The 18717-nt window shown below is 43.3% G+C and overlaps 1 protein-coding gene across 10 annotated transcripts; it reads left to right on the forward strand.

Annotated features, from left to right (window-relative positions):
- The first annotated feature begins 1224 nt into the window (after positions 1-1224).
- On the forward strand, positions 1225-18264 carry LOC137125492 (BCL-6 corepressor-like). Of its 10 annotated transcripts, XM_067501065.1 has the most exons (10): positions 1225-1865; positions 4647-4697; positions 6498-8912; positions 12592-12802; positions 13040-13249; positions 13552-14612; positions 14700-15849; positions 16114-16211; positions 16707-16764; positions 16845-18264. In XM_067501065.1, exons 2-6 carry the CDS (start codon positions 4695-4697, stop codon positions 13638-13640), a joined length of 2928 nt encoding a protein of 975 aa, XP_067357166.1. In that variant the 5' UTR covers positions 1225-1865; positions 4647-4694; the 3' UTR covers positions 13641-14612; positions 14700-15849; positions 16114-16211; positions 16707-16764; positions 16845-18264. The 10 variants fall into 10 exon arrangements, with proteins under 10 accessions (XP_067357166.1, XP_067357163.1, XP_067357160.1 ...); XM_067501062.1 differs by having other exon boundaries at positions 14700-16211; positions 16704-16764; XM_067501059.1 differs by having other exon boundaries at positions 16704-18264.
- The last annotated feature ends 453 nt before the right edge of the window (positions 18265-18717 follow it).

Here is an 18717-nt window from a genome sequence, read left to right on the forward strand (position 1 = left end):
TTGCTGAGTTGAAGGCTGTGTTCTGACTTTCACGATTCTAAAAGTGTTGCCTCAGTAAGTCAGTGGAGCAGTGCTGCCTTACCTGTGTGAGCGTGACTGTCCTCTGGAAAACAGTTTGTGTGTTTAATGTTTTTTTCCCAAATGTTGCTGTTGGCTATTGTGACTTAATAATAATTCATCTCTGCTCATCTCCATGAACCTTCTGTGATGACTGAGAGTGGTGTGGCTGCTCTTTTCATACTGTGTATATTCACAGTCCCTATCTTTTTTCTATCTTCCTTTTCCTCTCATGCAAGTGCAGAACACACAAGCTTTTTTGGGCACTGGTTAATGTCTTTGTGATGTGTTCAAGTGCCCCTTTTTAGAGCCAGACTGAAGGTTTTCATCATCACTGGTTCTCAGATGTCGGCTCAGTGCGCGTCTCCATTTGTAGTATTTGTAGTATAAAGTATTTATACATTATTTTAAAATGTGTCTTTGGATTTAATTAAAAAAAAGCAAATAATGTTTTGTTTTAATTCACTCTGTGTGTGTTTGTAATGGTTTTCGTACTTTGTGTTTTTATTCTGCCTTCAAGCTGACAGCACTTAGTCAGAGCCATTATGTTTTTGTGTTGTCCGTCCATCCAACTGTCCATTTGTCCATATGTTGAAACACTAAATTTGACGCAAACATCCACCCGGAATAAGCATGAACTGATTAGAGTGTAAAGGGTCAAAGGTCACAGTTACTGTGACTTCAGATCTGCCCCTTACACCCAATCATCTCAAGAATTAACTCATTTGATTGGGGGGGTCAAAGGTCAAAAGTGAAGGTCACTGTGGCCTCATGTCTGCCCATTCTTCTGAATGCAATATCTCAGGCATGTTTTTTCCTGTTTCTTAAAAGAAAATAACAGATTCATTCTAAAGTCTAATTGATTCTCTGCGATCTTTAAATTATTAAAGTATTTAGTTGAGCCTAAATGTCTTTGTGGTTGTTTAATGTTTATTTCTCGTTTGTGTGTCTGTGTGTGGGTGGGGGGGTGTTTGGGGATATAACGCGTGTCTTTGCTGTCTCTTTGTGATGAATTTGCAAAAACCAATTTCAAAACAAAACGTACATTTTGCTTCTGTGCGATTGGTTGCTCTTGTTTTGAAAGTCTGCGCAGGAAACGGCGCATTTTATTTTGGGAACCTTGACGCTGGAGAAGCGGGGAGAGAGAGAGAGAAGGAGAGAGGGAGGGAGGCAGTGACCGTGAGGAAGAGGAGGAGGAGGAGGAGTGGGAGAAAAGCCTGCAGACGGACGGACGGACGACGGGACCGGGAAGAAAAGAAAAGAAACGTGGAATAACAGGAATATTTCCGCTCCTGGAGGAATATTTCACGTTTTACATGTAGTTTTTCTCATTTTCCGGCTCAAATTGTTTGGATCAGATCCAGCTGCTGCTGCTTCCTGCCGGGACCTCACGGAGGGAAAACACACACGCACACACGCACACGCTGAGAGTTCAGCCCGATACTGGACTGCGCGTGCGTGTGCGGCTTGTGCGGCTCGTATTTCGCTCTTTGTTGGTCACTGTGATCTTGTGCACAGCTCAGGACACCTTGTTTTTGACCTGTGCGTGCCCGTGAACGCGTGCGCGCGCAGCATGTCGCAGCGGGGCTCTCGCAATAGAAGTTCTTCATAAACACCTTTACCTGGGTTTAATCTGGGGGGAGACCACTCCCACAGTGAGTGTGCCCGTGCCCGATCAATCAGGATGGATTTCTTAACTTTGACGCGAGGGGAGGAGAATTCATGTCTGTGATTCCACCTGTTTCTACCGGATGGATATTAAATAAACAATAAAAGACTGGTTTCAACTTCACAGAAGGAGAGAGAAGGTGAGTTTCAGTGTACAAGTACTTTGTTTCCTGCAGAAATTGTGTACTGTTAAATTGTGTGCTCATTCCTAGAGGCAGTTCATGGTTTAATATGTCTACAATATTCCTCTGGACAGTGTCCCCCCCCACGTTCAGATGCTGTCCTTGGTAGCTGTGGTCCAGTCCTTCTTAGCTTTGTACACATGTTTGTACAGATGTTTCCATTCAACTTCTACATCACTGTTAGATTTAGGATGTGACACAAACTGTTCAGTGATATGGTGCCACGGGGAAATCAGGTGGCATCTCCAGCTCTTTTCTTTTGTTCCCCAAACCCCCAAACGGAGAAAAGCAGCAAGTCGTCCCACGTCCAAAGCTGGGACTAGATCCCTCACAGCACGATTTCTTCATTTGGGCTTTAAGAGCCACTTTGTCTCCAAGTTACCGTGAACACGACAGGGCAGTGATGTCTTCTAAACTTAGCAAATTGGCTCTTCAAAAGTGAAATTGAAAGAGAACTGACCCCACACCTCCCATAATGCATCTGGACAGAGCCTGGCAGCATTGTGTTTTGAGACATTTTAAAAGAAATGGTCCCTGATCATAGGAAGGCCCCCACCCCTTTAATATGTGTCCCTACCCTGAAAGAGACACTACAAACACCTGTGCTGGTGTAGTCACTTTGCGTCACACTGCTTCCATCTTGTGTCTTTCTAAATTTGAAATATTTGGCCTCAAGTGACTTTCTCAAACAGGATCTGGGCCACTTTCATATGTTTTCCTCTAACTCAAGGCCTGAACCTCTTTGTAGCTTTGTATCTTTCTCTTTGGTCTTTGTGTCTCTGTGGTTGCAAAGTTTTAGAATTGTTTTGAATTTTCAGTCTCTAATTTTGTCTTTTTTTCTGAGTATTGCTCTTTGTAATTGTGTTTAGCGTCTCCGTGTCTTTGTGGTCCTGCTTTGTCTCTTTGTAGGTCCGGGTCCTGTCTCTCCGTAGCTATGTTGAGTATCTTTGTGGGTGTGTCTTTTTGGCAGGGGGGTCATTTTGGGTTAAATCGTGGAGGTTAATGATATTTGTAGCATTTTCTAAGGGATCTCGTTTCCTCTGGACTTGGTGTAAACACTGTGTCTCTGCTCTGCCTCCTTAAGACAGATTTGCCAGCGATCAGCGGTGCAGTTCCTGCTAAATCCAGGTTAAGTAAACCAGTGTTTTCCTGATGTTTCCCTGCAGGGATCATTAAAGTTTCATCTCCACCTCTCATCTCTTAAAATGAAAACAAAACCGAGCAGAGGGCAGGAAACGTAATGAAGGAGTCCAGAAAATTACAGCTCAGATTGGCCTCAGTGGCTGATAGCACTGCTGGATCACAGAGGCTCTGCATGGTCCAGACTGGGTCCAGCCCCCTGGAACTGATGGATTCCTCTATTAAGATAAAAGTGAAGTCACCATGAAACTACTATGTGTGAATATTACGGGATTCATTGCCCAGAAACCAATCGGTGCTCAGAAGCAGAAATGACCCCGTTTCTTAGCTGGACAGAACAACTTTGATCAGTATTGATCAGTAGTTTATAGGTAGAAATTCTGTGGGCAGGCTTCTGTCGGTGAAAGTAAACTCGGTGTCTGGGTTTTTTCCTGTGGCTCAGACGCACACAGCCGCTGATTTATTACCTCAAAGGGCAGCCGATAAAATGTCTTAAATGTCAGGAGAGTGTCTTGGCTGCCAGTTCTAAAAACATAAAGCCGACTTGTCACCGTTTCGGAACCTGACTGTTGATGTAAGACACGCTTGAAAAACTGAACGAGTCCTTTAAGACTAGGATCAGGTTTAGGTTGAGAATGAATGTCCTCACAACTATAGGATGACCATCGTGTCTGGGAGGGTGGTTTGATGGATCGGCATGGATGACACACACACACACACACACACACACACACACACACACACACACACACACACACAGCTGTCCTTCAATAGTCTGGAGATAAGAGCTGTTATTGAAATCCCAGCTCCCTAACAGCCATCAATTACTGTGTGTGTGTGTGTGTGTGTGTGTGTGTGTGTGTGTGTGTGTGTGTGTGTGGAGCAGCGCTGCAACATTTTCTCTCTCTGCTGGATTATGAGTTCCTCTGGAAACGAGGCAACGTGCCTTATCAGTCCTTCGGCTCGGCGATAAAACACACACAGATGTCGAGTCTCGTAACATCCCTGCAGACACAGAGCCGTGTGTGTGTGTGTGTGTGTGTGTCACCTGACGTCTCTCTCTCTATGGGTGTTTTTGTGTGAGTGCAGCTGAATGACAAGTCACACACCATTGGTTTTTATTGAAATTCCAAAACAGCTACATATTAATTCACATCTAGAGTTGGTGTTGGATGTTTATGATGCTCTGTTCAGATCTTTGAAGTGTACTGTAGATTGGGTGTAGCTCAAGGATCTATGTTAGGCCCCCTGCCAAATGATTTTAGACCTTGACATCCAGTCACTGATGTGAATATATATGAAAAAAACATACATTTCTCTGTATTTTAAAGCTTTATCACACCAGCATTTTTCAGTAATATTTAGAAAACTTAAAAAAAACTCAGCATATATTCTCTAAGCTCATTGAAGAAAATCCACATACATATCTATATATCTATATAGATGCAGATAGATCTCCATAGACAGATAGATATAGGTAATATATATATGTTCTTGTCAGCATTGTGACAAGGAGTGAGACGTGTTGCTGTGCATTAACCTCAGCAATGGTTTCATTCTGCAGGTTCCTTTTCATGTGGCTTTTCTCTCTGCTTGCAGACATGGCAGGCTGAGCGGCGTCCGCGAGACAGACCGCAGGCTCACAGCATGGTAATGTTAAACATCAAGTTTATGTTCCTCTGCTATGGGTTTCACCACTTACCAACACTGCAACTATGTCCAACTGTTACGTGTCAGACGTTGTAGCTCTGCTACCACCTTCTGCATTAGTTGATAAAAAACTGTATGTTTGTATGTAATTTCATTTAGAAACAGCCAACATCAGTATTTTGTCATAAACATCAAAGAAACAGCTGAACTAAAATGGACAGGTGTTAACATTATGAAATTACCCAGCTCCTGTCACTAAACTCATCTTGTCATCAAAGACAGTACAACACATCTCTTCTTAAAATCTCCTGTCTTATGTGATGAGAGAAAAAAATCTACTTACAAAATATGCTGCATGAAATTGTTTTTAATTTGGTAAAATTCTCAATTTCCAGCAGTATCCCCAACTTAAGGCGATAAATACAAAAGCTTTATGTGAAATCCATTTTAAATATCCTGTGCAAATCAGTGAACATTTTAGTCATGAAATTCTTTATCTTCTCACCATGAAATCTCTCAAAATAAGTCACAAGGAAATTTCTCACCATAAAATCCAAATGTCTCCTTTTGACACGAGACAAAACTTGAAACTTCTCATCTTGAAATTGTCACCATCAAGATAAAACAGAATAACCCATCTCCAAATTCCTTGTCATATTTTGTTATGTTATGAAATGGTGAGAAATTTTGTGATCAGAAATGTCACAAAATATCACTGCAAATGACAAACGTATCATGAAATGTCCTGGCTCACAATCTCATTTTGCCATAAAACAAATTTAGATTTAGGTTTTGTTGCTGAATGTGGAGTCAAACCACGTCTAGACGTATAATACTCCAGCACAACCTATACTTAAAGAAATGATAGAAATGAACCAATGTTTGGCCTCATTTATGTGCAGAAATATTCTTTGCTGCTTTCTTTTTACCCTCAAACTGGGATTTAACATTTTTTTGGTGACCTGAAAAACAGAGTGAGTGAATGTTTCCTCTGCTTCCTCCACATCTCAGGCAGCCACCCAGCTGTCTGGATAATTTCCTAATGGCCCCGCGGCTGATGGCCAATCAGAGATGGTTCATATCGCCGTGTGACAGGAAATTCAATTAGGCTGTATTTTTCTCCTCCAATATTGTTCCCTCTACTTTCTCCCTCTTTTGCCTCCACGTTTCCTTTTGTCTCTTGCTCTCTCTTGGCTTATCTTGTTCTTCTTCCCCCCTTCACTCTCTTTTTGTGTGTTTTTGTTTCCTGTGCTCACTCACCTTTTCCTCCCCTCTTTTTTCATCTCTTTCTCTGTTTCCTGCTTCTGTCAAGAGAGAGTGAAAGTGCAGCTCCGGGCATCGTGTGTCATCCAGGAATACGAAATAAATGAATAAATAAATAAATAAAAGACTGCTCTTATTTTTCTGCATGAAAGGAAAAATGAAATCACAGTGTTCATGTCTCATAGTGCAGATTCTCTAAATGGACAAAATACCCTTTCCTCCCTTCATTCTTGTTCGTCCTTGAAAGTCAAATTTGACCATGTGGCTCTTAACAATGTGGGAAAAATCATCCTGATTAAATCGATAACAAAAGAGCTATTTAATATTTAGCATTGTTGGATGTTCAGTCCCAAAAGAGTTGTGCTATTTGGGACTTGGTTAGGTTTTCTGACAAATAGTAAAATGTGAAAAATAACATTTTAGTCATTTTTAAACTCTAAAAACATAAAGCCATCATCTTGATGTTATGAAAGAGCAAGTATGTTTTGTCTCTTAGTATGATTATTACTTACTTGGTCTCCCCTCTGCATCTTACAGGTGGAGGCCAGCACAGCTTTTATGATGAACCCACTAGCTGCCCTCAATATCGAACGCACTGCTCTGGTGGGGGAAAACCTCCGCCCCCATGGAGGAATTTTCTATCATGGCATTCATCCTGTCTCTACTGAAAAGCCCCAGGAGCCTGGCACTCCTCTCCCACTAGGCTACAATCGCCTGTACAAACCAGATGTAAGCCTGCAGGATGGCCAGAAATCCACAAATGGGTATGTTGGACTGTATAAGAGCCAACCGTCAGGGCTGCAGAAACCCCTGGTTGTTCCTGCCGCAGGAGCTGAAGGCCTGGCTTTGGACCGCCGAGTTCTACCAAATGACAAGCAGTCAGAACTGGGGCTGAATGGTGCTGGTAGTTTCCTGACATTGCCCTGGATCAGCCCTTACGCAGATGCAGCAATGTACCCCTTCTTGGACATGGCATACAAGGCCTCATTCCTGTCCCAGCCATCTCCTTTCCTCCACCAGCAGCTGGCATATCAATCACTATGTGCTGCTGGGGCCGGAAGCGGCACACCGGGGGAAGACAGACTTTTCTATCTGCCTCTTTATGGCCCTGCGCATATCTCCTCCCCGTTAGGCCCTCCAATCAGGATCCCTGCTGCCACTCAAGCTCCTGCTGTTCTTTCATCCCTTTCCCACTGCCAGGATAAGGTCTTGCGTGGCCTAAGTCCTCAGGTACACCAGGAACCCTCTGCCTTTAGCACCAGTCCACAACTTCATCAGCAATCCCAGCCTCAAGCTGCTTCTCACCATACTGAGCGACAAACTGGCAGCAGTAGCAGTGGTGCTAAGCCCAGTCAGCCCACTTCCACCAAGAACCCTCATAGCAGCAGTGGTTGTGGAAGTAGCAGTGGCCCTGCTAAGAGTTCAGCTAGCACTGCTGCCTTAGAAACACCTTCAGTTAGCCATACTTCATGCTCAGTTCCCTCACCCCAACCTCTCAGCAACACCACTACAGACCTCCAGAAGTCCCTTCACAGAAGCACTTCCGTATCCTCAACCTCACTTCCAATGTCTCACCCCTTTCACTTGAGCAGCCTGAGCTCTAAGCACTGCTCTCACATGCATCGAAGCAGCAACAAAACCAAAGACACCACCTCAGACTGCATTAATGCAGAGAACACATCGCTGGATAAAGCTGTACCTCAAAAACCCGCCAAAAACCCTGGAGAAAAACCTTTGGATCTGTCTGCCAAAGAGTTAGAAGGATTCCCAAATGGGTTTCCATCAAAACTAGAGGGCCTGGCCAAGTTTGGATATTTATCATCTCATCCTGGGTTGCTACCCAGTCAGGACCAGCACATAAAAGAGGGTCTACCCCCTCCTGTTAGCATGTCAGCAAAGACTCCTGATTGTCCTGAAATGATCAGCACTATGCCATCCACATGGATGGTTCCAGATCCTTCCTCTGCTGTCAGCTCTGACCACGCCAGACACACCCAAATTGTGAAAAATATAGACGATGTTCCTCATCAACCACAGGGTCAAAGTTCACCTGACCCCAGAACAGAGGTGAAGAGTATTTCTAATGTTAACACAAGTGGAAGAACATCTGCGTCATCCTCTTCTCCAAAATCTAAAGCTACTATTTCTGAGAAACGTCCTCCAGACACCAAAGGAGAAACTCAAATATGGTTTGGGAAACAGAATGTAACTCCTCCTAAGCCAGACACTCAAGATATCCAACCTCATTACATGGAAAAAGGAAACACCTCCAGCCAAATCTTTAGTGACTCCTACCTTCCTCCAGGCCTAGGTTACACCAATCGCTACATCCCATACTCCGTTGCAGAGAACATGTCTCTGCAGCGTATGCCCATACCAGGCAAAGGACCAGTATTCCCCCACCCAGTCTTGCTTGGCAGCAACAGCTTTTATTCTTCTCACATTGCACAGAAACATGGCATTTCCTATGGTGTGCCCCCATGTCAGAATTCCAAAGAGATGGCCCCAACAGCCATGTCATCCTACCCAGGTTTTGACACAAAAGCCCAAATTGAGAACAGGTCTAAGACCCAGGATAAAATGTACAAGAACCAGGAGAGGCGGAGTGCCAACTGTTCACATAAGACTGACAATGAAAAAGAGAAGCCCAGAAAGTCTTTTGCTAAAGGTCTGAATTCCTCCAAAGATGATGTAGTTTGTATTGACCTGGTACATGATGAGGGGGATGATGAGTTGCTCAGTAACAAGGACAGCTCTCTACCTACCAGAAAAGAAAATTCCTCCAAGCACGGCAACAGTGATTGTAAACACATCCAAGAAGAAGAGTCACAGTCTTCAAAATGCCTCACTCAGAACCAGACTGCAGAGCAGCAGTCAATAGGCTCACTCTCCAATACTTATAAAGCAAAACCTCCTCATCACAACTGTTCTTCAAATCCTGCAGCTAAAGAGGCGAGTCAATTGCATTTTTACTTTACACTCTGGGGACATTATAAGAAGTCGACGTCCTTATAGGAACAAAAGGAAATCTTCATTAGGTTAGGGTCAGTAATGCAACCGCAAGGGGGCACAAGCCAGTGTCTTCTTGTGCCAGTCCCAAGTCTGGATAAATGCAGAGGGTTGTGGCAGGAAGGGCATCCGACGTAAAACACATGCCAAATCAAACATGCGAATCGTGACAAAGGCTTCCATACCGGATCGGTCGGGGCCCGGGTTAACAACGACCGCCACCGGTGCTGTTGACCTACAGGGTACCGGTGGAAATTGGACTACTGTTGGTCGAAGACGAAGAAGAAGAGGAGGAAGGTGTGTTCGTAGGCAGAGAGAGAAGAGGAAAGCTAAGAACATAGGACTGACAGTAGGGACTTTGAATGTTGGTACTATGACAGGGAAGGCTAGGGAGTTGATCGACATGATGCAGATAAGGAAGGTGGACATACTGTGTGTCCAGGAGACCAGGTGGAAAGGTAGCAAGGCTAGAAGCTTAGGAGCAGGGTTCAAGTTGTTTTACCATGGGTCAGATAGGAAGAGAAATGGAGTAGGAGTTATATTGAAAGAGGATTTTGTGAGGAATGTTCTAGAGGTGAAAAGAGTATCCGACAGGTTGATGAGCCTGAAGCTGGAAGTTGAAGGGGTGATGTTCAATGTTGTGAGTGGTTATGCCCCACAGGTAGGATGTGAGTTAGAAGAGAAGGAGAAATTCTGGAGTGAGTTAGATGAAGTGATGCAGAGCATCCCCAGAGGTGAGAGAGTTGTCATTGGTGCAGATTTCAATGGGCATGTAGGTGAAGGGAACAGAGGTGATGAGACTGTTATGGGCAGGTTTGGTGTTCAGGACAGGAACGCAGAAGGTCAGATGGTGGTTGACTTTGCAAAGAGAATGGAAATGGCTGTAGTAAACACTTTCTTTCAGAAGAGGCAGGAACATAGGGTGACGTACAAGAGCGGAGGGAGAAGCACTCAGGTAGACTACATCTTATGTAGACGTTGTAATCTGAAAGAGATCAGTGACTGTAAAGCATTGGTAGGGGAGAGTGTAGCCAGACAACACAGGATGGTGGTGTGCAAAATGATGCTGGTGGTGAGGAAGATAAGGAGGACTAAGGCAGAGCAGAGGACGAAGTGGTGGAAGTTGAAAAAGGAAGAATGTCGTTTAGTTTTCAGGGAGGAGCTGAGACAGACTCTGGGTGGTTTGGAGGTGCTTCCAGATGACTGGACTACTACAGCTAATTTGATCAGGGAGACAGGTAGGAGGGTACTCGATGTGTCATCTGGAAAGAGGAAAGCGGACAAGGAGACTTGGTGGTGGAACGAGGCAGTTCAGGAGTGTATACAGAGAAAGAGGTTAGCTAAGAAGAAGTGGGACACTGAGAGGACTGAAGAGAGTAGACAGGAGTACAGGGAGATACAGCGTAAGGTGAAGATAGAGGTGGCAAAGGCCAAACAAAGAGCATATGAGGACTTGTATGCTAGGTTGGACACTAAAGAGGGAGAGGTGGATTTGTACAGGTTGGCCAGACAAAGAGATAGAGATGGAAAGGATGTGCAGCAGGTTAGGGTGATTAAAGATAAGGATGGAAATGTATTGACAGGTGCCAGTAGTGTGATGGGAAGATGGAAGGAGAACTTTGAAGAGTTGATGAACGAGGAAAATGAAAGGGAACGAAGAGTAGAAGAGGTGACTGTTGTGAAGCAGGAAGTAGCAAAGATTAGTAAGAGTGAAGTGAGGAGGACATTGAAGAGGATGAAGAGTGGAAAGGCAGTTGGTCCTGATGACATACCTGTGGAGGTATGGAAGTGTCTAGGAGAGGTGGCAGTAGAGTTTTTGACTAGTTTGTTTAACAAGATCTTGGAGAGTGAGAGGATGCTGAGGACTGGAGGAAAAGTGTACTGGTACCAATTTTTAAGAACAAGGGAGATGTGCAGAGCTGTGGCAACTACAGAGGAATAAAGCTGATGAGTCACACAATGAAGTTGTGGGAAAGAGTAGTGGAAGCTCGGCTAAGGGCAGAGGTGAACATTTGTGAGCAGCAATATGGTTTCATGCCTAGAAAGAGTCCAACAGATGCAGTATTTGCTTTGAGGATGCTGATGGAGAAGTACAGAGAGGGTCATAGGGAGTTGCATTGTGTCTTTGTAGATTTAGAGAAAGTGTATGACAGGGTGCCGAGAGAGGAGCTGTGGTATTGTATGAGGACGTCTGGAGTGGCAGAGAAGTATGTTAGAGTGGTGCAGGACATGTATGAGAGCTGTAAGACAGTGGTGAGGTGTGCTGTAGGTGTGACAGAGGAGTTCAAGGTGGAGGTGGGTCTGCATCAAGGATCGGCTTTGAGCCCCTTCTTGTTTGCTCTGGTGATGGACAGACTGACAGATGAGGTTAGACAAGAATCTCCCTGGACTATGATGTTTGCAGATGACATTGTTATTTGTAGTGAGAGCAGGGAGCAGGTGGAGGAAAATCTAGAGAAGTGGAGGTCTGCTCTGGAAAACAGAGGAATGAAGCTTAGCCGCAGCAAGACAGAATACATGTGTGTGAATGAGAGGGACCCAGGTGGAACGGTGAGGTTACAGGGAGCAGAGGTGAAGAAGGTGCAGGACTTTAAGTACTTAGGGTCAACGGTTCAGAGCAACGGTGAGTGTGGAAAAGAGGTGAAGAGGCGAGTGCAGGCAGGTTGGAACGGGTGGAGAAAAGTGTCAGGTGTGTTGTGTGATAAAAGAGTATCAGCGAGAATGAAAGGAAAGGTGTTCAAGACGGTGGTGAGACCAGCAATGTTGTTCGGCTTAGAGACTGTTGCACTGAAGAAAAGACAGGAGGCAGAGCTGGAGGTAGCAGAGCTTAAGATGTTGAGGTTCTCTTTGGGAGTGACGAGGATGGACAGGATCAGGAATGAGTACATCAGAGGGACAGCTCATGTTAGATGTTTAGGAGATAAAGTCAGAGAGGCCAGATTGAGGTGGTTTGGACATGTTCAGAGGAGAAACTGTGAATATATCGGTAGAAGGATGCTGAGGTTGGAGCTGCCAGGCAGGAGGTCTAGAGGAAGACCAAAGAGGAGATTTATGGATGTAGTGAGGGAGGACATGAAGTTAGTTGGTGTGAGTGAAGAGGATGCAGAGGAAAGAGTTAGATGGAGGCACATGATTCGCTGTGGCGACCCCTGAAAGGGAGCAGCCGAAAGGAAAAGAAGAAGAAGATTAGGTTAGGGTCAGTGTCCAGGAAAGGACTGCAAATGAATGTATGGTCTGAGATTTTTGTTAATGAGACGTGTCAGAGACATGTCCCCATTAAAAACATAGAAGAAGACACACCATGTGGAATAAAGGTTGCAGGTTTGCAGAAATGTGCGTTTCATGTAAAGAATGTAGCTATACAAATGATTTGGACGGGTCTGTGTTATCTTTTTGTGGAGACAAGAACTGAATGTTTTTAATCTTTTTTTCCTTTTTCTTTTTTTTTAATGTAAAGATGTTAAAACAGACGTGTGCAACTTTAGGATTTGTGCAGATGATTTGTTTAAAGGCCTTGCACACCGGTTGTATATACACAGGCTCTTTGGTTGCTGCAGCCAGATTATAATTTGTGGTGCAATTAAATGAAGAATGTAATTAATTTACGTCTTTGACCATGTAGGTTTTCAGCTGCCCTGTCCTCAGAGTCACCTTCCCATCCTGCCACTTTGCCAGCACTCTGACAATGTCCCCATCCTCCAAGAGAAGAATGACCACTCTACAGAAGAAGAGAAGAATAATGAAGACCGGGAAGAAGGAGATCTACGGGAGGAGAAGAAGAACGAGAGCAGTTGCGTCTCACAACCCTCACAAAAAATCAAAGTTAACAGATGGTATGAATTCAGAAAGTATTTAGCTTGTTGACTTAAATAAACATCTCTCATTTTGGGGCCTGCTGTATCTGATGTAGGGTACTTTTTTCAGATTTGTAAAAGTTGAAGTGAAGTGGCTTGAACGTTTCTCTGCACTCCACAGGGCTCCACACTGGGTCCTCCTACGCTCTCATTACATCATACAGAGTTTAGACAGTTTGTTCTTTTATTCTCATCACGGCCTCTTATCTGTTCCAGACTCAGCCAGTTTTGATGTGAGGAAGTTGAAGGTTTGCATCAAGCTCAATGGCCTTCGACTCAACAAACCCAGCCAATGGCTGCCTTCCAGCCAAAGGTCAACAGAGGTTGACAGGCGGTTCAGAATGGACAACTCTGCGGTCAGGGACATGTCACAGGTCAACGGAGGCTGGTGTGACAACGCGTTGGTGAGGAAGGACGGCCAGAGAGGTAAAACCAATAACTTTAGTCAATCAAATACAAATGAATCCAACTCAGAAACAAAGTGCAAATTATTGTGGAACTAGCAGCTCTTTAAAGACAGAAGCTGAATAACGACACACCCAAAGTAAAAGGTTTACTGCAAAAGAAGCAAACGCTTTTTGTTGTTTTCTGTTGTGTCTCTGTGGTGATTCTCTACAGAAGCTTTGGCCCAGTATATGATGTTGATGATCTGTGCGTCCTGGGCCTGTGTTAATCATGTCCTTTCCCTTTTTTGTTTTCTCTCTTTCATCCCATCATTTTTCCTTTAGCCAGTTTTGTCTTTTTCTGTGTTACCATGACAGATTTTTTTTTTAGGAGAGCTTTTATTCCAAAGACAGAGCTGTGGATTCAAAGCTGAGAAGCAGAAAGTGAACGTTCCTCCTCCTGCTGCTGCTGCTGCTGCTGCTGCTGATGAAATCTCTCTCTCTCTGCTGTTTGCTGTCATCAGTTCCCCACCTCTCCATTTCCTCCTCCACCCTCTCTCATCTCTCCCTCGCCTCTCTTTTTCCTCTCCCTGTGATTGCCGGAGCACACAAGTGGAATAACACAGATGACGATGTGTGTGTTTTTCTGTGTGTGTCTGTGTGTGCACGAACCCGTGGCATACTAATAGCCGTCTAACATCTCCCAGATGGAGCTGTCACACACACGCACAGTAATGCGTCGGGAATGTGTTAGCAGCCTCCTCTTCTTCCTCTGTTTGTTGAACGCTGCACAGAGCTGCACTCGCAGTCTCCACATGTTCCCTTCAGGATGTCACTTCAGTCAAATTCACTTTAGCTCAGACTAAACGAAATTCAAACCTGATGTCTACACAAGTGCTGGGATCGCTCTGCGTCCCACATTTGATTTCCAAACTATTGTTAGATTACTCATGACCCTTTTGCCCAAACACACCTATCCATCCATCTGTTACTTTAGTGACATCATTTGGCTTTGATGATTACTTTGATAGTTCACCTTTTAAGTTTGTTGTCCAGTTGTCAAGTAACCAATGAATAGTTGAAGAGAGTTCAGTTCAGCTATTGATAGGAACAGATGTGGACAACAAGAGACACAGCTCGAGCAAAGGAACAGACTACAAGTGGGACCACAACAAGGCAGAAGTGAAAGTTACAGTGTGGAGTCACACGGTTTCTTACTGAGTTCTGTGGAATCAGCCATACTTGGAGAAAGTGAACGTGTTTGCGAGATTACTGAAATTACTGTTATGATTGGAGGCTGCTGCTGATCAGGACTGGTCTGAAAGCACAACTCGACACCAGCAGAGCTTCTGACAGACACTAATAACAAACTCACAACTTTTCTTCAAGACTGCACTGTGTGTACTGTAAGTAAACATCTGGCTGTTGCACGTTTGGTATTTGTGGTATATTTAGTCAGACTTTATATATGACATCATCATTCTGTGTAACAGGAAGTGAAGAACTTGTCTCAGTGTGAAGACGGAGCAGCATCAGATCAGAACTGTGCTGGTTTAGAGTCTCTCTAGTTTCTGATACTGAACCTGATCATGGATCTGCTTTGGATGATCCTGCTGGTGTTTCTGGTCTGTGCAGAGGCCCAGAATGTGACAGAGGTCAAAGTGGAGCTGGGTCAGAACGTCACTCTGAACTGTTCATGGAACAATTCAGACACTTACTGGTTTACAGAGATCAACAGTCAGGTTCGTGGATCCATCGGTCGCTCTTTCAGTAATGATCCTTCTGGTTCCCAGTACTACGTTTATACTTTTAGACCCAAATATTCAGCCTTTGGAAACAGCCTCCTGATCACCAACATCACAGCAGAGGACTGCAGACTGTACTTCTGTGGCAGGAGGATAAATGGCAGCATTCAGTTTGTGGACACATTCAGTCTGGTCTCAGGTAAGAACCACGACTTATCACTTTCCACCTGACTGGTGTAGAAGTCACATTCTACACACGGCTACAAGTTGTACTCCAGTAATATCACACCAGGAGCACTGCAGTCCCCCTAAACTGCATGTCGACTATAGTCACTGATCTTGCAAAAACTAGTGCTTGTTTAGATATGAAACAATGTCACAGTCACTTTTGCGGATGGAAGCCTTTACTCAGACTTGTAGTACAAATATATGAGCACTCTACACTTTGTAGATTGACCCGTGGTACCTGTAATGTCTGAAAAAGAACAGTTGTACTTTGCTGTGTTGTCTCATTCACTGAAATCTGTGCAGTTAGAAAATGTAGTTTTGTGTTTTGCAAAATGAGTTTAGATTCTATGTATTTGCTTGATACTTTTCTTCTCCCACTTGTTAAAGGGAGTTTTTCCTCTCCACTGTTGCCTATGGCTTGCTCCAGGGGGAATTGTTGGGTTCTCTTTATATATCTTTATAATCTTGACTTTATTCTGTAAAGTGCCCTGAGATGACTTTGTTGTGAATTGGCGCTATATAAATAAAGTTGAATTGAATTGAATTGAACTTGTAGCTGTAGCTCACAATGGCACCGCTGTAGCTCACAATGGCAGCTCAACATGGAGCACTGACCTCATCAGATACATCTCGTTCGGCCTGAACATCTTCCTTATCTTAGTAACAATCAGTGAGTCTAACTTATTTTTAACCTTGGTGTGTTTCTGGTCACCATAGCTACTAAAACCTGCTTCATGGGAACTTCAGCAGAAGTGAGATGTACAACATGCTGTAGAAAGTTGTAATGATTAAAATTACCCAAATGTAAATGGAACAACTGTGAGACAGTGATGGAGGCTTCTGCCTCATCAATGAAGCCATCATTCGTATTTTCTGCCAAACATTGATCACATGAAGCTCAGAGTGAAGTAACTCAGCTGAAGCTCTGCTGCAGGTTTGCTTTGCCTCATGCTGAGTTTGAAGAGGAAGAAGTCGCGCTATAAAGACGAGACGGTCCTCTATGAGAACGCAAAGAGTCTAAGGATAGCGAAGGTAAACAACTTCTATTTATACTCAGACAGTACTGATACTGTGAGTATTAATACTGCTACGACTGTAACTACTGCTTCTTACATTCCTACTACCACTGTTCCCTGTATCAATGCTAGTTACTAGCAGTAAGACCTCTGCTGCCTCTGCTGCCTCTGCTGCCTCTGCTGCCTCTACTCGTGGTTTGACTGGTTCCTGTACCATGATGCTACTACATGTTGCTGCTGCTCTCACTGCTTTAACCAGTTACTGCTAATGCAACTTTAAGATATGACTGTTAATACTTCTCACTACTCCTACAGTTCTTCTTCTACTAACTCTACTACTGTTACTGATCCTGATGATGCTTATTTCTGTCCCTGCTGCTGCATCAGACTATACAGTATTACATGATTTAGTTTGGCTTTTCTTTTACTACCACTACTGCTGGTAGTACAGTATCTGTGCTACTACTCCTGTATTGACTCTGTTTTGTACTTTTCCTGTGTGTTTCAGAAGATATAGATCCAGTTCTTAACCCGTGCAGTCTCCTCCACCTGCTGCTTCACCTTGTGAGGTCAGATTGAATCCAGTTTCAAGGCCGAGAAAACTTTCAGCCAAACCAGGAACTAATTAAAGGTGTTTTCTAAATTTCAGGTGGCTGAGTCTGAGCCTGAAGAAGTACACGTAGTACGTGTAGAACACGTGTAAACAGACCTGGGGGTTGGGTGTTGATTTACTAGTAAATATGTATCTATAATGAAAATTCTAAATTCCTACATTTAATATGAGACTTTTTCAACAAAAAGACATTTGTTTTCATGTTGACTGTGGATTATACAAGTGTGTTTGGACATACAACACAGATGTGTCATGACAGTTTTGCATAGCTGATCATTATCTCATTATCATTTTGTACAAAGCAACTGACAAAACCACTAAATTCTGCAGAATGACAGAAAGCAGAACTCCAAAAAAATAGAAGTTGACTTTTTTTGTTCTTGTTGTTTTGAACAAGTACAATCATGTTATATATGCTACAGCTGCATGATTATGTCAAAAAAATCTGTAGTATTATTATTGTGGACAATACTACAAACAAAACATACAAACTAGCATAAAACCTCCAAAAGCAATTAATTGTTTTATGGTTTTTAAATAATTTAAAGTCAAAGTATGCAACAGTTTTCAAATGTGCTCCGACACCTAATGTGGGGAAGTGACATAAACTCACTGAACAGCACTGGTGGCTGTGCAGAGATATTCAATTGTAAGTGTTTTTTTCTTGATAGTAAGGTTTGTATCACGCACATTGATTTTAATTCCATAATGACGACTAGCTGAAGGGCGGTGCTGAGCGAGGTGGAGCTCAAAAAGCAGAGCGGATTCAGAGCAGAGCAGCACCTATTCACAAAAAGCTTATCTCACATAACACTGAAGAAGCAAACACTACGTGGTGTCACTTTTAGCCCAAGGACAAAGGGACATTTTTGGTCCACGTACAACAAGAAGACAGGAAGTATCCATCACAACTACCAGTGATGAGTACAGACCAGTCATACAAACCTTGGTGTTTCATATTTGTTTGTCCCTGGTGATGCAGTTATTTAATAGGTCGTCGCTTTATCTCAGTAAAGTGCAGCTTTTTGCACTTCAATAATCACACAGGCTGATTTTGCTATTAGATAATCGTGCAGAGTTAATTACTGCACATGACTTGGTTCTTCATATTGTATCACACGAGTTTTAACCACTGTACAATGAAAATGTCTTGGGATTTTCTGTTTTTACGTTACTTTTGTGAATATTTCCAGTGTGTAAACAGCTGAACGTGTGACCGACAGACTGAATGCAGTGAAACTCCTGATGTTTCTTCCAGTTTGTTCTTTGTTACATGTTTTTGTGGACTTCATCTTTGTCTCAAATACGATGTAGAGCACTGGATCTCAGTCCTGGGCTCCTACTGATGTAGAGCTTGCAAAGCAACTTTGCTGTTCATAAACTGTAAATCTCTTATGACCTTTAATCATTTCCTAAATAAAAACCTGAAATGAAACAGGAAGTAATGTCAAAGAAATACTGCATGTTTGAGTTTTTTCTGCAGTAACAACTTAGTGACACAAGATGGAGCCACTTCATCGGCTCAGATGTTCCAGTGCTTCATCATTAGTGTGAACAGAGAAGTAAACTGTGCTAAAGATACTACATTATTACTGTTGTTGCTGTTTCCAGTATTACTACTAGTAATAACTTGCGGTAACTATTATTGCTGCTTCTACTATAACCTATACTAACACTACTGCTTCAACTCATTATACTTTTACTGCTACTACTGATGTGACCCCAGTTGTCACCAGTGCACCAGCTCTGCTTGTACTATTACAGTACTATTTGTGTAGTATTACCATTGTGTTTGTAACTGATACTACTAAATTTCTAAAGTACTGTAACTATCTCTACTGCTGTTCCTCCTCTTTCTACTTTCATTACTGTAATTAATCATTTTTACTGCTACCACTGCTGCAACTAC

This window comes from Channa argus, chromosome 4 (assembly GCF_033026475.1).
Source record: "Channa argus isolate prfri chromosome 4, Channa argus male v1.0, whole genome shotgun sequence".
Taxonomy (NCBI): domain Eukaryota; kingdom Metazoa; phylum Chordata; class Actinopteri; order Anabantiformes; family Channidae; genus Channa; species Channa argus.